The sequence below is a fragment of the Ciconia boyciana genome, chromosome 20, assembly GCF_034638445.1.
Source record: "Ciconia boyciana chromosome 20, ASM3463844v1, whole genome shotgun sequence".
NCBI lineage: Eukaryota > Metazoa > Chordata > Aves > Ciconiiformes > Ciconiidae > Ciconia > Ciconia boyciana.
Window position 1 is genome coordinate 8,236,929 of NC_132953.1, and position 14,616 is coordinate 8,251,544.

Genomic DNA, 14,616 nt, shown 5'->3' on the forward strand with positions numbered 1-14,616 from the left:
GCACTTCAATTCGCCAAAAAGGAGTCCTAGCCTCAAAGAGGGGCGGGCTGCGACGTTGGCACGGAGGATGCTGCGCTCCTCCGCACCAAGGGGTTTAAACCCAGCGTTAAGGGCAGAAGGGAGCTCAGCCCGAGCCGGGGAAGTGTGACAGGCGTGTCCCTAATTAAAAATGCAAAACGAGAAGGTTGTCACTTATTTAGCTGACTTCTTGGCAGCAGAAGTCTGTCAGGAGGCTGGTGTTGTATTTATTTTTGCAAGGCGGATAAATCCTTTGGATTGTAAACCTTCTTGGCCTGAATTCGTGCATGACTCTTAATCCTCCGCTATGACACAGTGAATTCAGGACAAGCCTGATTAATAATTACATTATACAGCAAAGTTGAGAGCTGAAATCAACTCCTGCTCTTTTCCTCTCCGCTCCCTTTCCGCTCCGCAGCGTTTGCTCGCTGCCGAACGTCGCAGGGGCTCCTCCTGCGTTGCCGCTCGGCATCCCTGCAAAGCGGGACGCGGGGCGGGATGCGGGGCGGGATGCGGGGCCGGCTGCTTTGCCCGGGCATGGGGCTCTGTGCGCCGTGGGGCAGGGGAAGCTCTGGGGCTCCGGGCTCCCCGCAGCTGCGAGGAATGCTCCGGCTAGGGCTGGGGGGAGCAGCAGCTTCCCGCCAGTAAAAGTTAGGCCGATGGAAACGGGAAATAAATTGGAAATAGGAAATAAAGGTCACGCCGAGCTGCATCTCCCCCCACCCTAGCCCGTGCGCAGAAGGCGAGCGGTCCCTGCACGGCTGGGGCCGAGCCCTCCCGCAGGAGCGGCAGAGGGAGGAGGTTCGGCGTCCAGCCCCGGACAAGACCGTTTCTGTTTTGTCTTTGGCAACAAGGCAATAAAAATACCCAGGTCTCGTTGCAGAGCGATGATAAATGGTGGATGCGATCAGAGGTCGGCACGTAGCGATTTGCTGCGTTACTCCTCCAACGCATACAAATACTTCTCTGTTTACGGCATCCGATTTTGAAACGTTGCACGTGCTCCTGTCGGGGCCCTCCCGGCCGTCGGTGCGCGCGGTTCGCGTTAACCGAGGCGTGGCTGGCGGGCAGCAGCCAGCGCGCGTGGCTGGAAGCGTTTGCGACTCGGGGGCTTTTTGTCAATGCCGCCGTCGAGCGCGGAGCTGGGTCGCTTTGCAAAAGCATCCGTTTGTCACCGGCCGACGCGCCGAAATCAAGCGCCTAGCGCCCGTTCCAGGCGTTTCGGGTGCTGCGTGGCGTCCCTCCGCGCGCTCGGAGCAGCAGGGGCTGCCCGGGGGGAGCCAGCCTTGGGACGCTCCGGCGTGACGTGGCGCGGGGCTGGGCAGCGGCCGGCCCTAAAGCGGGGGGGACGGCTTTGGGAAGGGTTGCTCCCGGGTGGCCATGGCAGCTCCGGCAGCGAGGTGGAGGTCGGTTGGTTGGCGGGGACTCGGACAAGCCTCCTGCCCCAGGTCCGTGCGACTGCCGCCGGCGGAAGGTTGTTCCGTTTGATAGGGAGCTCCGGCCTGCTTCGGGTCGTTTGCTACCCGAAGACGGAGCGTCGACATCTGCGTGGCACAGGGAGGGAAATACCGTGCGTTTGGCCGCTGGGCCGCCCGCGGTGGCAAAGCGGGGGGAGATGCTGCCGCCCCCACCCCTGCTCCCCGGGACGTGGGGGGATGCTCGGCCCCTCGGTGCGGCACGGGATGGGCGATGCGGCTCTGCCGCCGCGGTCGGGAGGTTGTGCAATGCCGCCTGGGCGTAGCTTAGGTCGTGCCTCGTGGTGCCAGGAAACGGTGAGTGGCACGTTTCCTGTTTGCGAGCTGGCGGTTAAGTCTTTTGCTTGTGATTTGTGTCACGCTGAATTTGGGTGGAAATTGGGATTCGGTTAGAAACACGTACAAACAACCTCTTAAATTTTTGGTTTTGAGCACGGTACCCTTTTCAAAAGCGCTCGCTACGTAGGGAAGAAGTTTGCCAACACGTACTTTGCATTAAGTCTAGAGTTGAGATTTATTGGGTTTATTGAGAACCCAGCTTTAGTAGCGATAACAAACGTGAAACCGGAGAAGGTAATCTCACCGGTCCTGGGGCGTCACGCGGGAGCTCCCGGTCCTGCCCTTCCTATAGGGCTTCTCAACCCAGAACCGATTTGGGCGACGCGTAGGTTGCGTGAAATGCCAGGCAGCTTCCCGGCATGGCTTCGGAGAACCTTTCCCCCGCGCGCAGGAGGACTAACCCCTCTCTCTTCTCCCCTAGGAAGCTGCACAGCGGGATGAAGACTTACGGATGCGAGCTGTGCGGGAAGCGGTTCCTGGACAGCTTGCGGCTGCGAATGCACTTACTGGCTCACTCAGGTGGGTCGGGAGGGGGGTGCTCGGGACGGGGTGGGACGGGACCGGGGGCTGCTCTCTGTGCCACCCCGAGACGCTGCGGCCGCCTGGCTCGCGCCTCGCCTGGAGGAGCTGCGTGCGGAGCTGGCCGTAGCCTTCCCAGGGCCGTGCAGCGCAAACTTGTTCTCCAGTGCCCGGTAATTTGATTTATTTAAATTTTCTTTTTTGGAGTTTGTTTTCAGTTCCTTAATTGGGGAAATATTTTCCAGGCTAAGCGGCTCGGAATAACAAACTCCACGTACCGCGCGGCTCCTTGTCGTCCAGCCCCGCTCGTAGCACGAGCGTCGCCTTCGCTTTGGCTCCTGTGCGCATCCCGGCACCGCGGTCCTCGCGTACAGGCGCCCGCCGCAGTTTCATTAGCAAAACTGCTGCGGAACGAGGCGTTCTCTGCCTAATGAATCTAACTAGCAGGTTCACATGTCGCAGGCCCTTTAATTAAATAGATAGGGAAGGGCTGGAGCGCTGTGCTGGTGGGAAGGCTTGTGCTCTGCAAGTCAAATGTGGGCTGGTGTTCCTGTTGGGCACGCAGCCCCTTCTACAGCTGGGGGTTTAATGTGGAAAAAAAAACAAACGCAGGAGGCCACGGGACCCCGTGCTCGAACGCGGGCTGGGGTCTTTGTCCCACTCGTTTGAGAGCACGGCACTTGGGGTGGCAGGTACTGCGGCCAAAGCCGTGCTTGTGGGTAGCTTCACAAGGACGCTGGATGATATTTTGCATTTTTAAATCTATTTTTTTCTATTTTTGCTTTTCCCCTCCATCCATGTTTCTTTTTCCCCCTCTGCCCCTTGTCCACGCCGAGGCGTGGGGCAGGGACGGGCCTCGCCCGTACCCGAGGGAGCGGCGCGGGGCTGCCGGCCCCACGCTCCTGCCCGGGCGCTGGGTTCTGCCTTTCGGGGCGTTGGAGCTGGCCCCGACCCCCTCCCCACCTTGCCGCTTTCCGGGACGGGCACCGGCTCCGCAGGGTGCCCACAGGCAGCAGCGGGTTGCTGGGGCTGCTCCCCGGGATGCCGGTGTGTCCCCCGACGCTGGGATGCGGGATGCCGGTGTGTCCCCAGCACTGGGGCACAGGATGCCGGTCCACCCCGGCGCTGGGGCGCGGGATGCTGGTCCCCCCCCCCGGCGCTGGCGCACGCGGCTCGTGTTTGTTATGGTCGCTTTGGCTCGCGGCCCGTCCCTGGCGGGCGGCCAGCTTTGTGGGTACAGTATGTACAGTGAACGCCGAGCCAAGCTTGTCATTGCGCAGGATTAATTATTATTTTATTTTTTATTTTTTTAAAAAGCCGGCGAGGGCGGGGGGGCGGGGAGAGCTCTGCCCTGCGCTCGCAAACAGCCGCCGTGAATTCCAGCGCTGTTATTTATTAAAGCAGGAGACCTTTGCACCTCTCCCCTCGCCTCCCCCCTCCGCCAGCCCGGGATGAAGCGAGGTTGTGCCGGAGCTGCGGCACGAGGGCTTGTTTTCGGCGCAGAGGCGCTCCGAAGGCGGCTTGCCTCCGCGCCGATGGGCGATGTGTTTACGTGGGAGTTTGCCCCGTGGGAGAGCATGGCGGTGGGACGGCTTGTGCCCCCCGGCATCCCCCCTCTGGCATCCCCCCTCCGGCAGCCCTCGGTGCCGAAGGCAGCAAATGCTGGGTTTAACGGAGGCCGGCGTCTCAGAGTTCCCTAACCGAGCGTTTGTGGGAGATGCCTGATGGTAAAGGTGCATTTAAATTAAGGAAGAAATTGGGGACCGGCCCTAGGGGGGTTGCTGTGCCCCCGTGACGCGGCGTTATCGCAGCAGCCTTGCAGGTGCAAGGTAAATACTCGGCCGAGTGTTTACCCTCCAATATAAAGCGTAAATACAAAGCCCTTAATGCCACGCAAAGCCTTTCCCTACGTGCTGCCCCGCACCGCCTGCTCCAGCCTGCAGGCGCGCTCCCGAAAGCCGGTAAAGATGGTATTAAGGGTTGCCCCTCTCCCAGGAAAACGAGTTGCCAGGCAAAGCCAGGAGCGAAACCCGGCTCGTGGGCGCTAGGGCTGAGCCGCGCCATGGATTGGACGCGGGGAGGCTGGTCCCAGCACCGCCGCGTGCGTGGCCGGCCTCCTCGCCACAGCCGGTTTTTGGTGGGCACGCTCGCTCACGTCCTGGGATGGCGGTTACCGCGTCACCCCTTTTGATGTGGGCTTCCTCCCCGGGAGAGAGGCAAGCAGATCTGCGCCTCTCCCTCCGGCAGGGACCTCTGCGTGGAGATGGCTGCCGTCGCCCTGCTCCGCTCCGGGCTGCGAACGGGGCCGACAGCGCGCGGGGATGGTGGCGGGCAGCGCGCGGGCGGCGCACCCGCAGCCCCCCGCCCTGCGGGCCAGCGGCCTTCCTCCCCGCCCAAACACGCTCAGTTCGCCCCGCGTCGTGGGAGGGGGGAAGAAGGCACCGCGGTCCCGTCGGGCGGCGGGAGCAGGGTGCTCGGGGAGCGGGATGTGACGTGCCCGTGGGGCCGGTGGGCCGCGGCGGCGAAGCCACCTGGCTGGAGGGAGGGAAGGGCGCATCCTCGCCTCCCCCCGCCCCGTCTTCAGGGCTCGTCCCGCCGCCGTCGGCCTCTCCAGCGAGCGTCCCCCCTTCTGCCCCGGCACGCGCGGCGTTCTCTCCCGCAGGTGCCGGGAGGTGATGTGCCGGAGGCGGGGGCGACGGCGGCTCTGCCCCCCTTGCCCCCGGCCGGTCCCCGCGGCGGCTCCCCGGGGCTGCCGCCGCCCCCCCGCCCCGGCTGGCCGGCGTCCCGCGCTCGGTCCCGGGTGATGTCAGCGGCCTGCCGGCAGGTCTGGATGTTCTGCCAGCGTTCCCGCGTTTATGATCATCCGCAGATGTGCATCCAAGAACACACTGTACCCACAGCAGAAATTAATGCAGGCTTGACTGCCGGCCAAGCCGCGCACACGGGGGAGAGGAAGAAAGAAAACAAAAACTGTTTAATGCTGTTTATAAATTATACACTGGCTGATGAAAAATACATTTCTCTCGCCCCCCCCCCCCCCCCCCATCCTCTCTGCCTCGAGAGCCTGAGCCGAGACCAGAAGAATATGGTTTGCTTTTTAGCTCCTGTTTTGGCTGGGTTCCTGGACCCGGCCGCTGGGTCTGAGCCAGCTGCTTTCTCCCCCCCGCGCCCACCCTTACCTGATGAAATACATTTATTTTTCACCCACCGCCACCTCTCCCCGCTCCCCTCCTTCAGCCGCCCCTTGCTATCGAAGGTGGGGTGCGGAGCCGGGCGCCGGGACCCCTCCGCCGAACCACGCGCGTCCCTCCGTGGCATTGCCGCTGAACGGACGCGGCCATCGCCGCCCACCCGCTTCCCCCGGCTTCGTGCTGGGGGGGGAAACTTCCCAAACTTCCCCCGAGGTCACGGTGCTGGAGACCCCCCTCGCCTGGGACGGGGGGGTAACGGGGGCGAGAGCCCCCCCATCCCTCCCCGTCCCTCCCCGCGCGCTCGCCAGCCATTTACGCGGCTTTTGTGTTGGGTTTTTTTTTGTTTTTTTGTTGTTTTTTTTTTTTTAATACCGCTAATGTTTATCATTTGCCCAACAGGCTTGACAGATTTTGTTTCCTGTCGAGCGGCGCGGCTGTGAAGCCCCCCCGGTTGCCAAGGAGCCGCCTCCCCGCACCGTCACGGCCTGATTTGGTATTCCGCACGGCGCCCCGCCGCATTTCTGTATGCAAGACAAAGTGTTTTGATGGAGGACGATTGCAGGAGTGTCTGGAGGCTGTTTGGAGTTTTATGGGCTGTGCAGTACGCGCCGTGCTCGCTCGCCGCGCGGGGCTGCCGGGGCTTTGGATGGGGTCTGTCATTTTTTCCCCGCCGAGAGGAGGCTGCCGGAGAGAGCAGCGCTCGCAGGGCGGAGGAGAGGGGGGCATTATGTAAGAACCTGCCTTGTTTTGCTCCCGAGCTAAAAATCGGGGGGTTTTGACGTCTTTTTTTGGTTAGCGTGCAAACGCCCCCCGCTCTGCCCGCTGCCGCGCGGCGTGGGAGCGGGCGCTGCCGGCTGGCGAAGGTTGGGCGCTGATGGTGGCTCTCCCCGCCTCGCCCAGCCCCGCGTCCCCGCTCCGGCGTCCCGGGTGCCTTCCCAAGTGCGCGGGGCGGCCGCGAGGCGCTGCCGGAGCATCCCGCCCTCGAGAGCCGGCCGGGCCCGCTCGCGTGACGCTCGCGGCGCGGCGCTGGGGCGGGAGAACCACCGAAGCCCCCGGGTCTGGGGCTGGTCCCCCTCCCGGGCGGGGAGGGAGGCGGGGGGCGATGGCCGAGCAGCGGGCGTGGGCTGGGCTCGTCCCGTCTGCCGGCTCAGGCTGGCGTCGGCGGAGAGCCTCCTTGCCTTCCGAAGCCCTGGCCTCGCTCTTTTCCTTGCGCGCGCTGGTTGCCTTTTGATGGCACTTTGGGAAAAAAGGAGGCAAAGCCGTGTGCCTCTCGGCGTCCGAGCCCGCTCTGCAGCCCTGCCGGCTCTCGGCCCTCCTTGGGTTGCTCCAACGTATTTTCTCGGCGCGGGGATTTTCACGACTGTCTCTTCCACTCGGGTGAAGCAGGGGAGAAGGGAAATAATAATAACAGCAATAATAAAAATCAAAAAGCAGCCTGATGTGGGCAAAAGAAGAAAACAAGAGAATGGGGTAGAGAAGAGGCTAAATTTAAAATTGTAATTGGCTGACTTCCACAGGCTTGCGGGTGTTTTAATGACTCATAATAACTTCATTTAAAACCAGCTGAGCAGAAAATAGATTGGAGAGGAGCCTCAGGCCATTATGGATTTGGTTTTTTTTGACAAGCTCTGTTTTCGGCAGCCAGGAAGGCACTCGCGGAGGGCTCGGCTGCTTCGCTCTCCCGAGTTGGTGGTCTGCCCGACAGAGATTGTATAGAAACCGGGGCCGGCTCTTTTTTTTTTTCCTTTTTTTTTTCCCCTGATTAAAAATAGATGCCTTGAGGTATTATTTTAGCATCACTGTGGTTTGGTGCTTTTTTTTCTTTGCACTTTTGATGTGGTAAATGGAACATAAATAAAATTGGTTTTGAAATTACTGAATTAATTAGGTAGTAAAGCGACGACAGTGCATAAATTTACTTGGCAATTTTTTTTTAATCCATATTTCCCCCCCCACCACCTTCTTGCCAATTACAGCCTGTTAATAATATAGAATCCCAAATTTTTATTAATCCCCTGTGCTGGGGGAGGGAGGGGAATAGACGTCGCATCGTACCGGCAGGGCCGTCGTGCCGAAGCCGCGGTGGGGAAGGGCCGGGGCATTGCTGCCACCGGCCCGTCCTCCCCCACCGCCCTCCTCCCCGCGTGGCCGCAGGAAATCACCCATTTCCCATCCTTCCCCTCCCCTACCCGTCCTCCAGAGGAGGAGGATGCTCGCGGCTCCTCTTTCTCTGTTTTCCTTATTTTTTCCTGGGCTACAGCTGGTATTTTCAGAGCACCCTCCCCGCAGCCCCTGGGCCCCCAGCCCCATGAAAGTTTCTCTCGCAGCCAGGGCTGGGGGCACGGGCGCGGGAAAGCGATGGGTCAGCAAGCGGCGAAACGGGTCGGGAACGGCGAAATGGGCTGCGCTCCTCTGCGGGCAGAGCGGTGGGAAGCCGGAGCCGTCGGGCGGCCGCGGCCCCGCCGTTACGGCAAAGGGCGGCCGCTCGTAGCCGGTTCGGGACCTTTTCCTGCTTCCTACCCTCCGAAGTGCTAAAACTGGAGAGCCTGTTTCTCGTCCCCGATAAAGTAATTCAAGTGAATGGGCGTGGGGAGGTACCCTGGGGGTGATAGCAGCTAAAACTAGACGAGCTTTGTGTTGAGACCCACCCAGCTAAGCCTGGCTTTAGGGGAGGGAGCCGGCAGCCCCTGCCTGCGGCTGCCCGAGCTGAGCTCGCGGGGATGCTCGCGGGGATGCTCGCGATGACCCTTTCGAGCATCCCGTTTCCGAGAGCTGCTCTAAACCCCGACAACGCTGCCCGTCCTGGCCAGCGTGGGGCCGTCCCCTTGCATTTGGGCAATTAAATAAGCCGAGGCCTGCCCCTCCTCATCGCTTCGCTTCGGGGGCACCGCGGTCCCCGGGCAGCGCTGACCTTGCCGGGGGGGGACGCCGGGGCGGCGATGACTGTGCAGATAGCGCTGGACGGAAAAAGCGGCGGCTCCTCGTCCGCTCGCACCAGCCCCTCGCCGCAGGGACCTTTATTAGGCAGGAGCTATAAATTTGCTCGCGCGGATATAAATGTGCGGCAGGGAGGTTGGTGCCAACTGCGAGGCTCGCGCCGAAACGCGGCTGATACTTGGCAGCACGCGGAGTCCCGTCCCGTCGGGGAGATCATCCGGAGATATCTATATACCATCGGCGATAGGAGGCACTCGCTAAAAATACCCTCCCCAAACTCGTGTGTACGTTTGCAGAGGCTAATCGTTTCTATGGGTGTCGTTTACAGCGCAGGAAAAAAGCGCGAGGGAGAGAAGAAAGCCCTGACACGGGCTCTGGATGTGCTGCTTTCAAATATGTCCTGCTCCCTTTAATAACAAACATCGAGCCGCAGTGTTTTTTTTCTGAGCCCTGTTATAATAAGCTCAGATGTTGGATGACATTTTTCCCGGTGACTCACATAGTAAAATTAACCTTGAACTATTTACATATTCAATCGCCGTCCTCCCTCCTCCTCCTCCTCCTCCCCCCCCTCTCTCCGCGAGCGTGTGTACATTACAGGAATCCTGGCTCCGTATCAGTTTTTGTTTTGCTGATGAGAAAAAAAAAAAAAAAAAAAAATTCCCCCGCCTGGAGTACACATCTACTTGAGGGAAAGAACACGCAGTCCTGGCCTTTGGAAATTGGCAGGCGGCGTGCTGTTCCCGCGCTGATAAGAGGTACTGTAAATAAAACTGTACGGCAGCGCCTGCTGTAAAATGCCCCGCGTCTGTACTCATTGTTCTGACAGCTCCAGCTTTTTTTGGGTCCGCTGTTTTGGTACACGCTGTGCTTCCTTATGTAAGCGAGCGCGCCCAGCTCCTCCCGGCGTTCGCCCTGTTTATTTTCGCCTCGCCAGGAATTTTTTTCTGGCCCCCCCGGCCAGATGCCGGCCGCCTTTGCCCTTCCTCGCCGCGCCTCCGCAGGGCCGCTCGGCGGGCTCCGGCCGTGCCACGCTCGTCTCCCGGGGCGCGGGGCAGCGGCAGCGATCGCGGCGCCCGCGTCCCCACGCGGGAAGGGGGAAAGAAAAAGCGAACCCCACGTTTAGCGCTACCCCGTCGCGTCCCGCCCTGCGGGCGCGGCGTCCCCCGGCGTGGCCGCAGCGGCTCTGCCCGGGGAGGACCTGTTGCTGCGGCGGCTGGCCGTGTCCTGTGGGTCCCGCTTGGCCACGGCGGGGCTTGGGAGGGCTTCGAGTGGCGATGGAGAGCCATTGCCTTGGCAACTGCCGGCTGCGCTCGCCCACGCCGGCATGCCGGGAGGAGGGTGGCCCGAGGCCGCTGCCCTATCGACCCCCGTCCCCTCGCCGCTCCCGTGGCTTCTCCCCGTCCCGGGCGGTCTCGGCACCCTTTACGCCACGCTCCTCTCCCTGCCGTGGGTGAAGGGAGGGGACCGCCGGCAGCGCCCGCGTCCCCGCGATGCTCCGCATCCCCGAAAGCACCCCAAGCGCACGCGCTTTCGGCCGGCAGCTCACGCAGGGGGAGCCGCCCCGCCGCCCTCCTCGCCTCGCCCCAAGCCCCTTTTTTTGGGTATTTGTCCCTTCGGGAGCGGCCACGCGGCCCGCGCGCACTCGGGTTGTTTTGAATGCAAACTTGACATCGCGGCGAGGGCGGCGGCGAACAACATATGCACAGTAAACAGGCAGACTGTCGTATTGATTAACAGATGAGACCTCTATTATCGATCAACGCTTGGCGAGAAAATTTATCACTTTTAATTTCGCCGCTGCCAAATATTTCTGCCTGCGAGCCAGCCATTACCGAGACAATTTAAAGGCGAAGGAATTCTCTTTTTAATGCATCTCGTGATACCTCCCTCTCTCCCCGTCGCCTTTTCTGTGCACCGTTCTCCGAATCCCAGCCTGTCGGTGGGGCGGGGGGCTCGGGGCGGGGGGGAGACGCTGCCTGGACTCCTGGCGACGGGCGGCACGGCACACGGCGGAGCGATGGCCCCCGCCTCGAAGCCTGCTCCGTCACGCTCAGCTCCTCACAACAGATGAATCAAGCCTTGCAATCTAAGAAATGGGTCCGCAGCTTTGTCCCGGCAGCGATGCTTTGGACGTGGTGTGTATCGTTAATCTGGTTTTATCTGGAAGTTACTTCTCTGCCGCTGGGCGTCCTGTTGTTTTCCTCGCCCGAGCTAGCGGCACACGTTGATAGCGATTTCCTAACCGTTCCTCCCGATACAGCATCTCTCTCCGACAGTCGAAGACACCTCGGAGCTTCTCGCTCAGTCGCGCCCTTTTGGCCGCGTCTCCGACCGGACGCGTCCTCGGGTACCATCTTCGGGTACCAGCAACGGTGGCTGCCGTGGGAAGGGGCAGGAAACCAATTACAGTTAGATCGGTCACAACGTTAATGAAATGCATTGATGTTTAATGATTTAAAAAAACCCCAAAAACCAGCAAACATTTAATTTCTTCCTGGCAAGCAGCTCTTTATTGTGCGTTGTGCTGTTACGTGCAAGGAACGGGACCACGGGGTTAAGCAAGGCGGCTGCTTTTCGCGGCCGTGGGGGGGATGCAAAACCTGAAACCCCCCCATTGCACGGGTCCTGCGGCTGGAACAATACCGGCGGCCACAGCGACATCCCCGGCGCGGTCTGGGCGGGCGTCCCTCCGATAACCCTCCTCTCCTCTTTCTCTCCCCAGCGGGCGCCAAAGCCCTGGTCTGCGATCAGTGCGGCGCCCAGTTCTCGAAGGAAGACGCCCTGGAGACGCACCGGCAGACACACACCGGTACGTGGCCCTCCCTTTCCCTCCTTCGCTTCGGCCAAGTTTAATATTTAGGCTGCCTTTGCAGCCTTTTGCCCAACGGGGAGCTCAACCCTTGGCGCTTCCCATTCTGACCTGCCCGGGTCCCTTTCTTGACGTGAACTTGCCGAAGGTAAGTCGACCGTGTTTTCTGCCGAATTCCGAACGGCAAACGGGTTAGTGCTTGTGTTGAAACCCGTGCGCGGCGTTTGCAAGGGCAGCCTCCCCGCGCAGCTTTTGCTTTGGGATATTCGCTGCAGACTTATTTTGGTCTGGTTTTGCTGAGCTCGTATCGGCGATGCCGGTGGAAGGAGGAGCACAGCCTGCCTCTGCGGCGGAAGCGAGCGTCCTTGCGGCGCTCGCCGCTCACCCTCGGTTTCTCAAGCCACGTGCACCAGAAGTTGACCGGCATGACGGCACTCGGCCGCCATTTCAGGTTTAAGGGAAGCTTCCCAAGGGATAAATACCCTCGTCGGGAGTGTTCGGACGCTCGGGAGCCCGCGAGCGATGAGTTACAAATCATTTGGGAATCCCAGCCTGTGCCGGTAGTTGTGTTCCCGTTTTTCAAAGCATTTATGGGGATAATTGCCTTGCGTCCGGAGCTCTGGGGAGGTTTCGTTGCGCTGCCATGAGGTGCGGGCGTGAGTGCAAGCGTCTGCTGGGCGGTCAGACTGCGCAGCGGGTCTGCGGCCCCTCGCAGGAAAGGATGCTCGGGGCCCTGGGACCCGAGGACGGGGCTTTGTGGAGGGCTGGACCCCGCCGGGCACGGAAAGCCTCTTTCCCCTGCGCTCACGCATGTCTAAAACCCTGACCGGAGCGGTTGCCGTGGCTGAGCCTTCCCTGGCTCGGCAGCTCGGGCAATGAATTCTGCGTCTCGGCGCCTGCGCTTTGCAGGAGCGAGGTAGCCCCAGCTCCTCTTCCACCAAACCACAGGTACGAGGCAGCAGTTCCTGCAGCGCCATCGCGTTTATTGCTCAGCGTTAACGTATGCACGTGGGAAACGATGGCGCGGCAAACGCAAGGTAATTTGTTCCCTCTGCGAGCAAAACACCAGCCCTTTCCAAACGGCTCTCAGCAGTCGGCTTCTGCCACGTTTCTGCTGTTGCGCTTCCCAGCCCTTCGGCGTAGCGGCCGTCGGGGAACACAAGGAGCTCTTTATGCATCTTGCAAAGGCCGCCTTGCCCAGGAAGGGTTTGCTACGGGGCACGGGGGAATTCGCGGCCGGGCGGTCCCAGGTGGAGCCTTTCAAACCCCCAAAAACAGGCTGGAGCAGGGAAAAGCGCCCGCTCCTCCCGCGCTATATTAGGAGTGGCTTAAGCGAGCACAAGCTCGTCTTTCAGTGCTGAAAACCCTGATAAATGCCACGAACGGCCGAGTTTGCGCTCGGAGGTGGCGAGGCGACGCGCGGGCGCTGGGCCGGCACGGAGAGCCCGGCCGGTTTCACGCCGGGGGTCTGAGGACCGACCGGCGATGCAAAGTGCTGTGTCACCGGGCAGGAATAGCCCCGGCCGTCATCCGATCCGGGAGCTGCGCTGGTCGAGCACCGGTTCATAAATTGCGAAGTAATTGCCCTCCTTATCCCGAGGGGCGCGGCTGGAGGGCGGACTTTACGAACCACGGTCTTTTTAAAACCCCTGTGTGCTGTAGGTGGAGGAGGAGGAGGAGGAGGAGGAGGAGGAGGAGGCTTGCCATGGGGCAGCCAGCAAAGCCCAGGGACTGGCTCTGCTCCGGGATGAGCCACCCGAGCCCAGGCAGGGCGGGAAAGGCGGCCGGGCAAACAGCGGCTACCTCCCGGTTTCCTTTTCTTGCCCGGACCTGCTGAGCATCCCGGGGCGGTGGGAGGGAGCCTGGGTCCCCTCGGTACCCGCGGCTCCGTAACCCCAGGCGTGACGTCGGGAGCGGATGCCGTCGGGCGGCCGTTTAGCGACGCCTGCGCCCGAGCGCGTCCCGCAGCTGCAGAGCAGCTGCACGGTTTTGCCAACGCCCTCGACGCTTCTGCGGGGATTGAAGCCCCTTTGGTTGCTGAAACCTGGGGGCTGCACCGCGCCAAAGCTCAAAGGGCAACAGGACGGCGGGGCGCAGGGACGCGGTGACCCAGGCGCGGCCGGTTTGTCGTCCCCACCTCCAGCTGTAAACACGGGCAGCTCGGTTACGTGGCGGAGAGGGGCAGGGTGGCCAGGGCAGCCAAAATGAATCGCTTCCTCTCCTCGGGTGGCACGCAGAGAGCCCTGCCCGGGCGCGGAAAGCATCCCTCCCCTGCCATCGCTATAATTAACCCCGTTCCCAAATAACGGCATCTCCCAGGATGGATTTTTTGGGGGCGTCCTCCCTTCACCCTTAGCGGCAGGTTGGTTGGCGAAAGACCTTCCGACCTTCCAGACAGAAAAGTAGCCCTTTTCGGTAGGTGCGCAGGTAGATTCCTTCGAGGATGGCATCCAAGACTGAGCAGGGCGTACCTGGTACAGGCTGACCAAACGTACCCGCTTTGCTCAAAAACACGGTGTTGAGGGGAGGACGCGGGACCTGTCCGCAAACGCTGGCTGCGTGTCCAGGTGACCTACGGCTTGAGAGCTTTTCTGCAAAAGGGGTGGCCAGGATAAAGGGTTCTCGGGGTTTCTTTTCAGCGTGCGAGGCTGTTTCTCGGGTGAACGGTCAGGATCCAGGACCCCCCTTTATCTCACTTATTTTTTTCCCGTTGCCCTCACTGCCCCTCCGAACGACAGTGCAAAATACGAAGCCAGCCCGGTGTGCGCATGCTGCGTCAAACGCTGCCCGTCTCCTGCGGCAGCAAGCCTACGCCCTGCTTTCCGATGCAACGTAAGAAATAATAATAAATAAGAAGAAAACAGTTTGTGGTTGTAAGCACAGAGCTGGCTGTGTGCTGCGTACAGCCCGCTCGCCCGGGGCTGAGACGCCCTCTCCGGGTGTTCGCTGTCCTTGGCCCCCGGCCCGCGGCCATAGGAAAAGCAGCAACCGTTTTGGCTCATCTTCCAGCAGCGCGAGCTCGGTGCCACGCCGGAGGCAGCGCGTGGAAAATTCCTTACCCTTCTCGTCAAACGTAGAGGAAAAACCAAAATGCCTTGAGAAGACAGCCCGAGGACCCCCAGCAAGCGCCCGTGGGGCTCGGGATGCTCGCAGGGCCGGTGTTTGTGCTCACGGGGTTCGGGCTCGCCGCCCGCTCCTGTAAATAGCAGAGGTGACTCGTCTAGAGTTTCCTCCCGCGTGCCAAGGCAATTAACGCGCGCGAGCGTGTACGCGCTGGGCGGCCGGCGTCAGCCAGCGGGCCGGCACGGAATTACTCCTGACCCGA

The 14,616-nt window shown here is 61.3% G+C and overlaps 1 protein-coding gene across 11 annotated transcripts in view; it reads left to right on the plus strand.

The window, feature by feature from the left end:
- Positions 1 to 14,616, plus strand: part of ZBTB16 (zinc finger and BTB domain containing 16) — an 85,086-nt gene that overhangs the window by 51,189 nt on the left and 19,281 nt on the right. For 8 of the 11 annotated variants that reach the window (XM_072884579.1, XM_072884578.1, XM_072884586.1 and 5 more), the window contains 2 exons: positions 2,254 to 2,351; positions 11,205 to 11,291. In XM_072884579.1, coding sequence (XP_072740680.1) covers positions 2,254 to 2,351; positions 11,205 to 11,291 — 185 coding nt within the window. The remainder of the gene's footprint in view (positions 1 to 2,253; positions 2,352 to 11,204; positions 11,292 to 14,616) is intronic. The other 3 variants (XM_072884587.1, XM_072884588.1, XM_072884589.1) reach the window with 2 other exon arrangements.